The sequence below is a fragment of the Otolemur garnettii genome, unplaced genomic scaffold (genome assembly GCF_000181295.1).
Source record: "Otolemur garnettii isolate 467f Iridium unplaced genomic scaffold, OtoGar3 scaffold00003, whole genome shotgun sequence".
Classification (NCBI taxonomy): Eukaryota; Metazoa; Chordata; class Mammalia; order Primates; family Galagidae; genus Otolemur; species Otolemur garnettii.
In genome coordinates, this window is record NW_003852398.1 from 40,848,972 (window position 1) to 40,865,541 (window position 16,570).

Sequence of the window (16,570 nt, forward strand, 5' to 3'; positions counted from 1 at the left end):
TTCCTCATCTATAAAATGAGAGAAATGTGAAAAGTTATGTATGGTGTTTGGCATTGTACCAATGACATAACATGCTCAATATAATAACTGGATCTCTTTGCTATCCACTCCCTCCCTCTATCAGGATTCTAAAGCTGGCATGTCTCAAGCCATCTAGTCACTGACATCCACACGTTAGAGACTGACCTCTCAATCCACAGTCCTCCAAACTAGGACTGGGAGAAGAAATAGCCACAGGCAAAGGAATTAAGGTCTGATTCAAGATAAGATATGAAAGGTCAAGGATAAGAGTGTGATAAAGGGGAAATCAAGGCTAATGGGAGCAATCTTAGAAGGCTTCCTGTTAGAGGAGGCCTGGTACTGAGCACTGAAGGCAGGATTGGGATGGGTGTGCAGGAGTAGAGGTGAGACTCTGCCAGGCAAAGGGAGCCCTGAGACATACGAAGAAAGAGGAGACAGAACAGAGGAGCCTTAAATGCCAGGGGAAGGAAATACAGCCACCCACAAAGTGGCAGTGGGAATCAAAGCGACCAGGTCACTGCCCTGCTTGCTGTCCCTTCCCATCCGTTAAAGTCCAAACTGCCCAGCTGAGCACTCAGCCCTCAGGATCTGGCTCCAATCTGCTTCATCAACCTCCAGTCGCCCCACAAGTCCCAGCTACACTGACTCCTCAGTACTCCCCAAACTCTCAACAAGTTCCTGCCTTCTTTCCTTCATGCATTTGGTTCCTTCTGTTTGCAGTCTCAGTCCACCTGCCACAGGTGCACACATGCAGTTTATGCACACACACACACACACACACACACACGCTACTTTACATTTTTTCCTTCTTTTTTTGAGACAGAGTCTCACTATGTTGCCCTCCGTAGAATGTTGTGGTATCACAGCTTATAGCACCCTCAAACTCTTGGGCTAAAGGGATTCTCTTGCCCCAGCCTCCCAAGTAGCTGGGACTACAGGCGCCTGCCACAACACCTGGCTATTTTTTGTTGCAGTTGCCATTGTTGGTTAGCTAGCCCAAGCTGGGTTCGAACCCGCCAGCCTTGGTGTATGTGGCTGGCGCCATAACCACTGTGCTATAGGCCCCGAGCCTAACATTTTTTTTTCAAGGTGAAAATTACGTGGCTTTGAGCGGCGCCTGTGGCTCAAAGGAGTAGGGCGCCAGCTTCATATACTGGAGGTGGCAGGTTCAAATCTGACCCCGGCCAAAAACTGCAAAAAAAAAAAAAAAAAAAATTATGTGGCTTTTTTCATATAATACATACTCATTCTTAAATTCAAAAATTTCAGAAAATGTGAGGCCAAAAGTCAAGATCACCAAACCATGTGAGTATCCGTAAGATTATCAGCGTGGCACCCTCAGCATGGCATCTGTGCACATGCGTTCTGTATGTGCACTCACTGTTACATAAAGGGTATGATATTATGTGTTGCTCTAGAAGCTACTTTTTTCCACTCAGTAAAACATCAAGAACATCTTATCTACAAATCATTATTTTTAATGGCCACATGTATAGATTCATAATAATTTAACCAATTTCTCACCAACGAGCATTTAGGTAGTTCCTTCTTCTGTTTTGTTTCTATTATAACAAGCCACAATAAATATCGATTCATCATTTGATTCCTTAGGATAATTTCAAGTAGAACTATTGGGCCCTAGAAACACATATATAACATTCAGTCCACATTGCCTTATCAAGGCACACGTATATAACATCAAGGCCACACCTGTTTGTATTCCCAGAGTGGTCAAGGACACCCATTCTCCATTCCCAGACCAGTACTAGGTTCTGTCTATCATCTTTGCTGCTCAAAAGAGGAAAAAAAACTTCTTAACCTGGTTCTCTGTACCCTCAATGAACCTCAACAATAAAAAAGTGGAGGGAATAAAAAAAATTACATTAAAATAATGTAAAAACCTCTCACTGCTACTTTGTATGCTTTATTTATCCTTTTTTAAAAAAAAAAAATTTAATCCAGATAGTGTCACATATTTACAGTTCTGCAACTGGCTTTTCCAATCTAATAATCCTTTCTCTCCTTTTCTGCTTATTCTTTCAAGGGTCAGATAAAAACAAATGAACAAATAAAAACACACCTACTCCAATCAAAAGTCTCCCAAGGCACCCTCTCTAGGTGCCCAGTGCTCCCTCCCCTGCTGACCAGTTATAGGTGGATACAGGAGCAGGCAGAGGGCCAGAAAGAACTGCCTAGAGTCACCACCCAAGAGGCCCACCTCTTGCCATGAGTGTGGCCCTTCACGCACAAGCTGGCACATGCTGCCTGTTGAGCCCTGCTCTCCCTGCTCAGCACACCCCATCTGCAGCCAAGTCTTCATGTGGGCCTGCTGTACTGAAGCCCAGGGAAAGGTGGCAACTAAGCCAAACTCTCCTCTCTGCCTAGGCTGTAATTTCCTGATTAGGCGCCACAGTCACCACCCTTTCTGCACACACTGATTGCTTCCTGCTGTCTTCTCAATCTTTGGGGCTCCTGAAACTCCCAGGGCCAGCAGACTTCAGAGCCTCCACCAAGCAGTGAGACAATGCCAGGGAACTGGCCAGTAGAAGTCCAGCTGAGCAACCACCTTCCCTCCTCCAAGAGTCAGGCCTTGCTCAGAAGAGAATCATGGCATGGTTTTTAAAATTCAAGAAATAGCTTTAATGAGAAAGAACAAGATTATTATAGTTCAGAGGACTACATGTGTGGCCTATGTTCAAACACTGACTCTGCCCTTTAAATATGATCTTGGCCAAGTGAGTCTCTGCGCACCACCTGCCCACCCATAAAATGATGATAACAATTCTGCAGAAGATTGTTGCACAGCATTATAGCAAAGTAGTTAAAAGGCCAGACACACTTGTTTGTGAATTCAAGTTCTTTCTCCTTAGTTATACAACCTTATGTAAGTTACATCACCTCTTTGAACTTCAATTTTGCCACCTATTGAATAAGAATAATGAAAATATCTAAGTGTTGTTTTGTGATTGAAATTATACATGTGAAAGTATCTTATAAAGAGAAATTCTGGCAAAACAGAAGGTAGTATATCCACAGTCAAAGAGAAATCCTGGATCTGTCTGGATCCCTCCTTCTCTGGCCCAGAGTTTTGAAGACTCTTTTTATCTCAGGCCATGATCTAAGCACCGGGGAAGGAATCAAGGGACAGTGGGGTGCCTCTGCTGTGAGAACACCACTGTCCCATCACCAGTTCACACAGGTGGTGGTCAATCCCTGCTTCCTCCTCTGGCTTTTTCTACACTTCACTTTAGAGACTTCAGTTTCATTTTGAAAGCAGCCTGTCATGCCTGGTGCAACTACCCCTTCGTATACTTCACGTAGAGGCATTTGATCCTAGCTAGGAGCTAAGCCCATGGGAAGCCCTCTTTCCCAGTTTGAGTCCAAAAGGTCTCAGTAATACCTGAACATAGCCCAGATTCCATGGACTCTATTCATGGGGTTTTATTTTTAAAAGGTACAGTACAGCAACCAAGAGTAATTTTAAGATAATTCCAATCATTATTTGCCTCTCCCAGAGAACATCAATGGAGATCCCATTCTTAACCCTCAAACCTCCCCAGGGCTGACATGCCAGCTGGCAGGGCCACTGTCCAGAAGTCCCCTCAACTTTTACTTCCTTCTTCCCTCCCTTGCTCAGGCTCTTTGTGGTGTAGATTAACCCAGCCTTGCTGGTCTTCTAACGGTCTCTCTATTTTGCCCATTACCCTGATTCTCCACCACAGGAGCTGGCCAAGAAAGCAAGAAAACTCCTCTCTCCTTCCAGCTCTCCAGTCCTGGTTTGCCATCGTTTTCCCAGTGCCGCACTGCACAAACCCTAAAATAAAATCAAAGACACAGCTCAGGGAGGGGCAGCACGTGGCTGACCAAACACAGATAAAATTCTCTGCAGCAGAGCTTGAGGAAGAATCGGGGTGCTCCTGTGTTGATAAACCTTGTACCATCACATTTCCCACCTTCCTGCGCTATCCACTCTTGGGACCAGGCTCAGAACAAGCGCCCCTCCTTTCTGAGTAGCCTAGTTGGGAATTCAGACCCAGCTTTTCTCTCAAGAGCCTGAAGGACAATGGAGTGAAACAGATGAAGACATGGGAGACCAAAACCTGACTCGCTGAAGGCCCGTTTGCTTTATGAGGTGTCCTGTCTCGCTGCATTTTAAGACAATATCAAAGTGCATGTTTTCCTGCACCTCAGTGTCAGATTTCTAGGGGCTGCTGGAATAAACAGGAGAACGTATATTCTCAAATCAGTCCCTGGATCTCTACAGTATAGGGACTGCTTCCTACTAGTGGAATCAACAGGCAGTTAAAAAAAAAAAAAGAATGTACACCTTCAGCCTCGAATTTGAGGCCCTTCCCATAAGAGCTGGGGGAGGGCCTGGGCATGACCAAGAGAAGACTTGGGCCCAGGTCCCCTGCATCCCACCTGGCTGACAAGCTGGGGATGAATAAGCTGTTCAGGGATAGCCCTGCTAGATCCCAGGATTGAGGAGGGTTAAGGAGGGTCTTGTTTTCCATAGCCAGGCATGGGCAAGTGGAGCCACTTCTGCCCCAAACAAGTCAACTGAAGGTCTTAGCCAAGCCTGTTTGAGTTGGTGAGAGCCCAAGTGGGAATTCCAATCTGCCAATGTTTGCTCTGCAGGCAAATAGAGCCAGACAGAAATGCTGCTCTGGGACTCTGGGCCAAGTATCCATCAGCTTGTTCTGCCAGCAGTGCTGAGCCAGTCCTGTGCACGTCACCTCCTCCGAGCTCACTGCTCGGAAAGCCTTCTTCTTGTGCCTTTAAAGGTGGCCTGCCCTCCCACACCACACCCTCTGGCCTGTGCCCAGGGCTGCCTTGCTGAGCCTGGGCCCTAGCCTGTCTAGGTCTGAGATGCTCCTTGCCCATTCTGACCCAGGTCCACCTAAAGACCCAGTCACACCCTCCTCTGTAGGCTCCTAACCTCTGTATCTTGATGTTAGCTCCATACTTTGCTCCTACCACATTGACTCTGGCCCAGTTCCTCTCAGTCCCTGACCAGCACAGCCCACTGCAGGGGGCCCCAACAGAGGTAGATAGCTGACAACTGGGAAACACGAACCGTGAGCTGACTGCCTCTTTTCTCACACATTCACACAGATTTTATTTGATCCTTGTAGCTCAGCAGTTTTATCATCCCATTTCTCAGAGGAAAGAGCTGAGGCTCAAACGACCAGGCATCTTGTCCAAGGTCACCTAAAGAAACTTGGGTCTTCTGATTCCAAAACCATGGCACCCACATGAGGCAAATTTTTTGTTCACTCCCAAAATGCTCAGGGCAATGCCCAGCACTCCTGCTAGAGCAGTTGGATATACTTTAATGTCCCCTGACCTGTGCTGGCACACTCAGTGTGAGCAGTTAGCAAGACCTGCCTTGCCCCAGCCCTGAACTAGAGCTGCCAGATCAATAGGGCCATACCAGCTTAAAAGGCCCACATACTTTCATGAAGCTCCTGGGGGCCCTTCATAGTCTGACGTCCTCAGGAAGCTCCCCCAGACCTTTGTTGTTAGGTACAGGGAGACTAGATCCAGTGTGACCCTGCATGTGGCCTCTGTCCAGAGCAGGTCTTTGAGCCTCCCTCTCCCTACTCCCTAGGTCCACTGGGTACTGGGGGCTTGGGGCATTATAGGGAACCAAACTTCATGAGCACCAACCCAGACCCACACCCTAAAGGTGGAGAAACACCATAATCACAGCAACTCTGGAGAGGCCAACTCAGAAAGCCTGTGTTTAATGGGGGCCCACGTGCCTAGCTAATATTCATCATCATTGTCTTCCCAGTTCTCGTCTTGCTTCCTCTGGGGCAAGTCTTCCAGCATCAGGCCCAGCACGTGCACAATCTCATAGTATAGCTCTTGAAGCCTGAAAAGTGGAGCAGAAAGAAAGGAGATCTGAGGTCAAGGCAGGCTCCAGCTACCACATACTTTCACCTGCACATTTGACATACCTGGCAGGTGTGGGATCTGGGAAGAGCAAGGAGTTCAGAGCCAGATGAGGCTAAGCTGGAATCCCAGGTCTGCCACTCTGCCTGAGGCCCCCTGCAGTGAGGGATTCACCTTATGTGTCAGGCTGGAGGGAAACCCCTGGGCTCTGAAAGAAGCAGCTGTGTGGGAATGCGCAGACAGTGGCTGGCTACTCTTGGGCCAAAAGTGGGCATTCCAAAACCTTTCCTTTTTAGTCTCTCCTGTCTCTGAAGCTGTCCAGCATCTTTTTTTTTTTTTTTGAGAAGCCAAGCTAATCGTGTCTGTCCTTGCTCAAGAGCCCACTGTGGCTCCCTACTGCTCACAGTCCCTCTGCCAGGTTCTTCCATCCTTCCTGCTTAGTAATGCCCCATCATAATCCCAGCTAACTTACCCTAGGCACAAGCCCTGAACTATGTCAAATTCAAAGCTTCACAAACACCATTTTTACTGAATCAGCCCAGCAGCCTCTCAGGTGACAGATGGGAAAAGGTCAGAAGCTTGCCCAAGGTCACACAGGAAGGTAGTGGCAGAACCAGATCAGAAGTCTGAGCTCCTGATTTGCCACTAATGTTCTTTCTTCTTCCCTCTTTCTCCAGCCCTCTTAGTGAGGAAGAGGCTGGAAAGTTGAAGGAGTTGGCATTTAAATACAAGCCAAGGCAGGCTGGGAGGGGCAGGGGAAGCAGATTCCCCCAGCCATGGCCTGCCAACACAGCAGTCCTGCCCTGTGCATACATGGACCATGGCATCTTTGAGGTGCCTGGGTCTACCCACCCTGCACATCAGCCCACCATCCCCTTCACTCTTCCAGGGACCCAACACAGCCCAACCTCAAGGAAGCCCCAAGAACCAGGAAAGGCTGGGGCTCGGACTGACTTGTAGATAGTAGCATCCTGGTTGTCCAGAGTGGAGAAGTAGACATCAATGAAGGGTAGGCTAGTGCTAAAATCATCCAAGACCATGGGGTCGGTGTGCTGCAGGGTTCTCTTAAAGTTCTCCACCAGTTCACTGAAACTTGCGTGGTCATAATCTTTCTAGAGAGGAAAGCATAATGAAAGAGCAATGAGGAGGAGGAGGTGACAGCCAACCTACACAGAGACCTAGAGACCCTCCATGATAGGCCCCAGGCAAAGGCCTGACCCTGGCCCAGGAGGAGTCTTGAACCTTATCACAAGTTTGTCCTGACCCCCTCTGAGCCTAGAGCCCCCTGGATGAGGTAGAGACCACTGACATGAAGATAGGTGGCATACAGAGGAATCAACCAGAGTCTGAATATGGCCCTCATGTCCTCCCCCAGCTCTGAACAAACCTTGGGCACACTCAAGACAGGCAGATGCCCCACCTCAGAGAAGAGGCTGAGGAGGATTTAGCAACCCAGTGAGGGAGAGTCGCAGCCTGGGGTGCACGGGGCACTCAGGCTGAAAGAAAAGAATCACCCCTAGTCCCTCACAGATGCATCACACTTGACAGAAAACCTCCATTGAGGCCGGTACAGTGGTTCACACCTGTAATCCTAGCACTCTGGGAGGCTGAGGTGGGAGGATCCCTTGAGCTCAGGAGTTCGAGACCATCCTAAGCAAGAGAGAGACCCCGTCTCTGCTAAAAAGAGAAAAATTAGCAGGGTGTTGTGGCAGGCACCTATCGGCCTCAGCTCCTCAGTGAAGCTGAGGGAAGAGGACCATTGAGCACAAGTTTAAGGTTGCTGTGAGCTGGGCTAACATCATGGCACTCTAAGTAACAGAGTAAGACTCTTTCTCAAAAAGAAAAAAAAAAGAAAAAGAAAGTCTCCATTTGCTGTGCTCATTCTTGTTCTGGTTTTAGAAAGACAAGAAAACTGAGGCTGTGTGACAACCGATCAGAGCATCTTCACCCACTCAGTGGACTGGGCCACAGCTGCCAGGCACCAGTGAGCCCTCCATGAGAAGCTTCAGCACAGACTCCCTACCCCAAAGGGCCCAGCAGTGGACTTCTGCCCCCAGAGGAAGACATCATAATCACAGCATTCACCATTCCAAGATGTTCAGAGAAACACAAAAATGTAGAGAGTAAAGTCTAACTCTGGAAATACAGTACCTGCCCTGCCTATAAAGCCACAGATGCCCAAGACCACCTGTCCTCTACACAGGTCCCAGGGCCCTTCTTTCCCGGCCATTCTTTCAGCCCCTACAGTCATCTGTCTATCTGTCAATCTGCCATGGTGATTACCCACCTGTGTCTGCATCAGCCTGCTAACCTCCTCCTGCTGTCGCTTCAGAATCACCTGCTTCTCTTCCATGAGTGTCACATGCCTCTCCAACATCAGCTCTCGTTCAAACCTCTTAATGGAGTCCTAAAAAGTCAGGTGATGGAGGTTGGAACAGGCTATCAATGCATCCCCACCCCCAGTCTTTCTTCCTCCCTATCCTTACTCTGCTCTCAGGTCCTCAGCAGGAAGACCCTTCCCATACACAGGACTAGCCCCATACTCAAGCTGCCAACTGCAGCTGCAGAGACTGCCCAAGCCCCACTGTTGACCACCATCATAAGGCAAGGCAAATGCATTAGCTCAGGAAGAAGAATTGGGCCAGGTGAGGAAAGGGCCTATCTAGCCATCTCCACTTCATGTCAGAAAAGAGACAAAGCTCAGGGAGTCCAGGCCCATAACTCTACCTGCCACACCTACCCTGCCCTCTGATCCTTACAAGCATAGCCTTACCTCAGTGTGTATGATCATCACGCCCACAAACATGTTAAGGAAAATGAAAGTGGCAAGCAAGATGAAGAGGATGGTGAATGCCCGGCTCAAAACAAAATTCCGGTTGTCCAACTGCTCCTGCAGGTCTGTCCAGCCATCAACCTGCTCAGGCAGGGGAGGGTATGCTGAGGGCCAAGACCCAGAGGGGTGGCCTCCTACTTACCTACACTATGAGAGTCCCAGTCCAAAGGGCGCTTCCTGGCTCAGCCCCACTTAAGAGGACAATGGCTCTACCTCCACATCAGCCCTTCAGAACATCCCCAGTCTACTGGCTCCAGTCTCAAGGTGGCCCAGAAATGCAGGGCACCACCAGATAGAGGCACTGCTGGCTGATATGTCTTGGATCTCTTCTCTCAAGGCCTCCCCAACTCCCCAAAAAGACATTACCCCTCTGCCAAGATGACCTTTGAAAAGACCCCACTCTTTCTAGGGTCCAACAGAATCTAGACTTCTAGACTTGGGCTTTGTATGGTAATTCTGGGTGGATTTATGGTAGTGTATTCTACAAAAGTCTAGGTAACATGGGTTTCATTTGTAAATTAAACTTAATCCAAATGTATTACCATTTGAGAACTCTTTGAGAAGTTTTATGACCCTGGGAGACATAAGGGAATGCTCTAAGGAGTTGCAAGATTAGAGACAGAGATGGATTCCTGTCTAGAGCCCTGGCCTCTGAGTGGGACCAGCCCCCAGCCTCCCCATCCCAGTCAAGTACCTGAATGTGGTCAAGGCCCCATGGGAGCCCCAGCATGTCCACATGCTCATACCACCTAGGCAGTTCCTCCTCAAACCCTCTGCCCTCACCACATTCCCAAACACGGTACCGTGGCTAAACTGAAGAGGGTGAAGAAAGCTACAGCCAGATTCCCCCAGTTTGTCTGGTCACCGTTATCTGGAACTCCAAACAGGCAGAAGCCCAAAACAGCGAAGATGTACATCAGGATGAAGAGCAGGGTGAGCACGGAGGCCACAGTGTAGACTGTCTGCCCCAAGGCAGTGATGAGTGTCTGCAAGGCAGGAACTGCAGTAGGCAAGGGCACCAGGCTGGGTGGACTCACAGTACAGCTCTTAAGGTAAATTCTGCCCAGTTTGCAGCTAGCCCCAGCATTTGGTGCCACACCTGGCACTTAGTAGATGCTTAGTAAGTGTTGGTTGGTTGAATGATTGAATGAATGAATGAAGTGAATCAACTGTGCCAAGAGCGAGTGCTAGATCAGTCAAAGAATGATGTACCAATTTTGGGCATCTACACTCAGTCACCTATGGGCAAATCGTGTGTGCTGCCTCAGATCAAGGGCGGCATCCCCTCAGTACCACCAAGCACTCCACTTAAACCCTAACCTGGCTCCATTCTTATCCCAGGGTGTCCTGCTCCTACTTCTCAGCTGAGGGCCAGCCTTGAACGCTCCTTGCCCCGGGACAAGAACTAGAGAAGCCACCCTAGGAGTGAGAATGGAGAGTATTGACAGGAATATGGCTCCCCATTCCTTCTGGGGCACACCTTCATAGGATGGTCCTTGTCTTGTGACCTCAGTTCCCTCCACCCATGAAATGGGCATTTGTTTGTTTCCACTACATTGCTATTCCTAGGGGGTACAGTATATGGCTCCTCATTGTTCATTCTCCATGCCAGAGTCTTGCATGCAATAGTTACTCAAACCATGCTCACCTACCTTGCTATTTCACAGACAATATTTCAAGGGAGGTAGGCATTATCATTCTTCCATTTCAAAATGAGGATGTAGAGGCAAAATGTCTTGGCCAGGATCATACTTCAATAAAATGCCAGAACTGAAGATAAACTCCCAAGCCCTTTGTCCCCTAACACAACTGTCAATAGCTAGCAGCTCTAAGAACAAAGACTGTCTAGTGGCTTGGCACTAGGAAAGGAAGTACTTAGAGCTAAGACACAGGACAGTGAAGTCTGGACAGTCTGGGTTAATTTAGGAAGCAGAAAGAGCACTGGGCTGCCCTGCCTGTGCACTTGTTTGGCAGCTGCCTACTAGGGTGAATGCATGCTGGATGCCTCACTCCTTTCTTGGGGGAAGAAAATCAGTTTTATTGGATTTACTGTAAAAGAGTTTAGAGGTTAAAAAAAAAATTGCCTCCCTCCCTCCAAGAGGTAGGCAGAACCTCTTTCCCCGGTACTAGTAAGACTAAAGCAATAAACTCTCATGAGAAATCCTGCAATAGTCTCCCATCTGCAGATCAGGTTTGCATGGTGGGTAGGGGAGGGGGCACCAAGTACAGAGCTGAGACATAAGCAGAAGGATGGTGAGGAAAGCCCTGGCTAGGTCTTCCACTTCCAGGCCAACCCAGGCAACCCTGAGAGTGGCAGTGGAGAAAAGGTCATGGTTTCTGGAAAGCCCCATATAGAATCCCTGACAGCTGGTCTTGGCAAAGTTCTTAAAGCACAGTCCAGGCAGAGCAGTCCAGAAAGGTTGCTGATAAAAATCTAGTCCCAGGTATGGTTGTCCAGATCCCCTTAGGCTAGTATCTCCATCCTGATGGAAGTCTTGGACTTTTGAAGTCTACAGTCTGGCCCCCAATAGATGCCTTATTTTGAATTCCCATATGCTTTAGGGAAGCAATTCCCAGTGCTCAGTTCAACTCTCCTCCAGGATATTCTGTGTATGGAAAGGGCTCCAGGGAGGGCAGGTGCTCTGAGGGAGCCCTATCTGCACAGCCCCTTGAATGAGCAGGAAATGAGCCAGCCCCTGGAGGAGGAGGCAGGAGAAAGGAGAGGCTGGGACTCACACCACAGCCCAGCATCTGAAGCTTATTTTCAGGCTGAAATGCAGATGAACAAGAGCAGCATTGGTGCTGAGTTAACAAAACTTCTCTCTGTGCAAAACAACAAGGAACTACTTCCTCATAATGCAGGCATATCACCATGAGGTAGAAGGCAGAGTGTCATTTTAATTAATCAAGAGTTGGGAGCCAGGACTGTCCCAGAGTATCAGCTCTGGGCACCAAGATGGCAGCTCTTTCAAGTGCTCCTTCAGACTTCAATGAATACAAATTAGCACAGAGGTATAAGTCCCCACCTTTAGCAGCTCCAGCTCCCCATGGACAACATGCAGACAGCATATAATCCAGGGCCCCATGAGGTCCCAAAGACTATAGGACAGTCCCAGCCAGGATGGCTGGTGATCCCCAGGGAACCACTGTGGATACAAGGCTCTACTTAAAGACAGAAAAATGACATATTTGGTACATGTTGTGCCTGCACATCCACAGGTATAAGCATATCTACAAGAACCAGAGGATGAGCAGAGACCTGTAGTCGCCAATCCAGCCTAGCTTGTTCTGGATACAGCCCTTGGTCAACAGGCAGGTTCCCTGGTCTGGAATATGGGCTGCCCTGCCAGGCCTTCAGCCCCAGCACCTTCAGCCTCTGCCTTCTGACCAGGCTGTCACAACACAGCCAAGACAGGTGCTCTCAGCAGACATCTAGTGCCCTCAGCCTCACCAGGTGCCAATCTGAGTCGACACCTCTTCCTTCCAAGACAGAAGCCCCTCCTGTGACCAGTTCCTCTCAGCATGGCTCTGGGCTTCCCTCAGCCCACTACTACCCACCTGCTCCTCATATGATTCCCACAGGCCTCTGGCATCCTCATTCCACAGTGACCTCACTCCTGACATCACTTGAAAATCCTTCCCAGCATCATTCTTCCTGTCTACCTGCCTTACTTTTGTCCCCACTGAGCTCAGATCCAGGGGCCACCACTGCATTTTCCTCAGAGGCCCTGCCTCCATAACCAAAGCCTCTGCTTCTAGGCAGGACCAACTGTCCAGCTTCCTACTCGCCCTCATATGTTGAAGTCTCTGCCTCCAGGATGACCACCCGCTTCTCCACCCTATCCTGCTGTCATTCTGAGGACCTCTAGCATCTTTATGAATCACCCACCATCTTCCAGGCCTTTCCATCTGGCGACCCTTGTAGCACTCCTGGCCCCATTCCCATGGTGCCCAACACCTGGCGAAACCAGGCTGTACTTCCCAGTGTCCGATGGCTCCCTCCCTCTGAGGTGTCCACCACCACCTGACCCTGAATACCAAGGACCTGGTATTCCTGCAGTCTTCATTCCTGTCTACCTGCCTTACTTTTGTCCCTATTAACGTCAATGCCCAGCACATAAGATCCTCTCCTCCACTCTGCCTAGGATACATTACAGAGTCTGTCTCTAGTCTGTAAACAAGGGCAGCCACTCTCAGGGTTGGAACAAAGATTGTCATGATTGGATGTACACTTTAGAGATCCTCCCTAGCTTCTGGGCTGTTTCCACTTGGAGCTTTCAATTCTGTGGGAAGCCATTGCAGGAATCCAGGTAAAGGCTGAAGGTGATGGGAATAAAAAGATGTGGACAAGAAAATAGCTGTTTAGGAGGCAGCACAATAAGACTTTGAGAGAGAGGAGTCAAAGCTGACATTCAAATTTATGACTTGACAACTGAATGGGCTAGGGAACACTTCTTACCAAAAGACAAAATGCTGGAGGAGGAGCCAGGATTTGGCATTTGAGTCTAGGGGTGGGGAAAGGGAGAAAGCGATGGCTTCTCATTTATATACATTGAGGCTGAAGTACCTGTGAAATGCCCAGGAGGCAACTGGGGCCTGAAGGTCAAAGAGACAGGCATAGGCAAGAGAAGAACCTGGCAAGTGGAAAAACTCACCCAGAGAGATTAAGCAGAGGGAGAAGAGGAGGAAAACTCAGGAGAAAACAACATTTATGGGTCAGGCAAAGAAAAAATGTACCCGAGAAGTCAGGCTAGAGAAATACCAGGGGCAAGGATGCCCAGGGAAATGGCCACTGGATTTGGTGACAAGGTTGTTGGCAACCTCAGGGAGGCTAAGCTGTAGTGGAGAGAAAGAAGCCAGGGTATAAGTAATGGACAAGGAAGTGGACACTAGAAGTACAGACATCTTTTTCCAGAAGCTTGCCATGAAGAAAAGGAGAGGGAGAGCTGGGCTATATTATTTGGGAGGGGGCACACATACACGCATGCACACACACAGACACAGAGACATGTGATTACATGAGAGCAAGAAATGAATGAATATGTGTGGCATGGGGAGCTCTCTGATATTCCCTTTCTCTTCTCTATCCAGCACTGGACTTGCTGAGTACAGGGCTCAGGGCCTAGACAGCCAGGCTAGGGGCAGTTTCTCAGCACAATAGGCTGACATATCCTGACTGGACAAATAGGTCCAGACCAGTCCGTTGCTGGAGAAGCATGGATACTAGGTGCAGAGTTGGGACAAACATACTGCCTGTAGGCTGAAGCCTGAGGGCACAGTTGAGAGCGAGGACTCAGGCCTGAGGTTTGTTCTGAAAACTTTTGAGTCAAGGAAAGGCTGGTCATTCCACCACTCTTAGTAACCCAGAAAGACTTCTCAGCAAAAACAACACTTCTAGAACTGCCTTAACAAAATAATTCCCATCAAGAGAAGCAGCAGATTTTTAGCTGTTTGGGGAAGGCAACTCTAGTGGCTGAGGCCACCAAAAAGCTAGAGACTCCTGGGCATGTGGTTCAAAGGATCTGGAGCTGAAGAAAACCTGTCACTTTGTAGCATGGGAAAGGGGAAAATTTCAGATGGTCTCTGGAATCAGACACACCTTTCAAATCTCAGCTCTCAAATTTAACTGCTAGGTGACCTTGGGCTTCAATTTCTTTTTTTTTTTTTTTTGAGACAGAGTTTCACTTTGTCTCCCTCAGCAGAGTGCTGAGATGCCACAAAGCAACCTCAAACTATTGGGCTTAAGTAAGCCCCTTGCCTCAGCGTCCCAAGTAGCTGGACCTATAGGCGCCCGACATAGCTCCTGGCTATTTTTATAGACAGGGTCTCGAACTTGCTCAGGCTGATCTTGAACCTGTGAGCTCAGGCAATCCACCCTCTTGGACCTCACAAGTGCTGCGATTACAGGCATCAGCCACCACGCCTAGCCTGGGCCTCAATTTCTTCATCTGTAAAATGGAGCTAATAATACTTTTCTTACAATTGTTTTAAGATTAAATGAGAAAATTTGGTAAATCAAGCTGCCCCACAGTAGCACTCAATAACTGGAAAGTAGTAATCAAATTATTATTTCCTCAGGGGCTGGTGGGCAGATGGATCCTAGCCTGCCCTCCCAATGCCATGACACCCCAAGGTACTCACCCGGATGCCCCGGCTATAAGGGATAAGCTTGAGGATGCGCAGGGACTGTATGCCATCAGCAAAGTGCAGGTAGGGGTGGTGTGGGCCCTCGATCTTGCGGATGGCATAGGGGATGGACAGAATAATAATAATGAACATGTCCAACAAGTTGTAGCCATTCTTCCAGTAGTCGATGGGGTCTACATAGAGTTTCAGGTAAAACTCAGCACTGTAGATGCCTACAAAGACGATCTCCGACAACTGCAATGGGTAGCAAGAGGTGGAAGGTCAGACCAAGCTGCAGGACCCTATAATGCTGGCCCTCTCCCTGTGTGGCCCACTCATTCAGGTGTGAGGAGGGGTACACAGTATTCCATAAGTGTGATTTTGGATATAGATTTTTCATAGGTGTACCTAATCAGATTAAAAATAAATCCTTTCTATTCCTAGTTTGCTAAGATTTTTTTTTCTTTTTTTTTGTGGATTATTTTATTTTTTTTATTTCTTATAGTGTAACTATGTACATTAATGCAATCATGGGGTACAGTGTGCTGTTTTCATATACATTTTGAAATACTCTCATCAAACTGGTTAATATAACTTTCATGTCGTTCTCTTAGTCATTAAGTTAAGACATTCATACTCTGCTTTTAGAAAGATTCACTTGTACCCTTGTAAGATAAACCATAGAGGTGACCCCACCAATCACCCTCCCTCCCCCCATCCACCCCCCTCACTTCCCCTATCCCTTCCCCTTCCCATATTCTAAGGCTACAATTAGGTTATGACATTCCTATAAAAGCTATGAATTAGTTTCAAAATAGGGCTGTGTATATTGGATACTTTTTCTTCCATTATTGAGATACTTTACTGAGAAGAACATTTTCTAATTCCACCCATATAAACATGAAGAAGGTAAAGTCTCCATCTTTCTTTATGGCTGCATAGTATTCCATGGTGTACATATACCACAATTTATTGATCCATTCGTGGGTCAATGGGCATTTAGGCTTCTTCCATGACCTAGCAATTAGGAATTGGGCTGCAATAAACATTCTGATACAAATATCTTTGTTGTAATTCGATTTTTGGTCTTCTGGATATATACCTAATAAAGGAATTGCAGGATCAAAAGGCAGGTTTATTTTTAGTTCTCTCAGTGTTCTCCAGATGTCTTTCCAAAAGGAACGAATTAATTTACATTCCCACCAGCAGTGTAGAAGTGTTCCCTTTTCTCTACATCTATACCAACATCTCTGGTTTTGGGATTTTGTGATATGGTCTAATCTTACTGGGGTTAGGTGGTACCTCAAAGTAGTTTTGATTTGCATTTCTCTGATGATTAAGGATGGAGAGCATTTTTTCATATGTCTGTAGGCCATGCACCTATCTTCTTTAGAGAAATTTCTATTCAAGTCCCTTGCCCATCCTGAGATGGGATTGCTTGTTTTTTTCTTGCTAATACGTTTGAGTTCTCTGTGGATTCTGGTTATTAAACCTTTGTCGGAGACATAACCAGCAAAATCTTCTCCCATTCTGAGGACTGTCTACCCGCTTTATTTACTGTGTTCTTGGCTGTGCAGAAACTTTTTAGTTTGATCAGGTCCCAAAAGTGTATTTTTGACATTGCTTCAATTGCCCAAGGGGTCCTCTTCATAAAGTTTTCACCCAAACCGATTTCTTCAAGTGTTTTCCCTA

The 16,570-nt window shown here is 47.7% G+C and overlaps 1 protein-coding gene across 2 annotated transcripts in view; it reads right to left on the reverse strand.

Annotated features, from left to right (window-relative positions):
• Positions 1-3,474: 3,474 nt before the first annotated feature.
• The window catches only part of CATSPER3 (cation channel sperm associated 3), a 42,838-nt gene continuing 29,742 nt past the window's right edge, over positions 3,475-16,570 (reverse strand). For both annotated transcript variants that reach the window (XM_023516185.1, XM_003782321.3), the window contains exons 3-9: positions 14,894-15,133; positions 9,556-9,738; positions 8,693-8,833; positions 8,207-8,326; positions 6,874-7,031; positions 5,787-5,899; positions 3,475-3,835 (exon numbers count right to left, since the gene is read on the reverse strand). In XM_023516185.1, the coding sequence (XP_023371953.1) occupies positions 5,791-5,899; positions 6,874-7,031; positions 8,207-8,326; positions 8,693-8,833; positions 9,556-9,738; positions 14,894-15,133 (951 nt within the window). In that variant the 3' untranslated portion in view covers positions 3,475-3,835; positions 5,787-5,790. The remainder of the gene's footprint in view (positions 3,836-5,786; positions 5,900-6,873; positions 7,032-8,206; positions 8,327-8,692; positions 8,834-9,555; positions 9,739-14,893; positions 15,134-16,570) is intronic.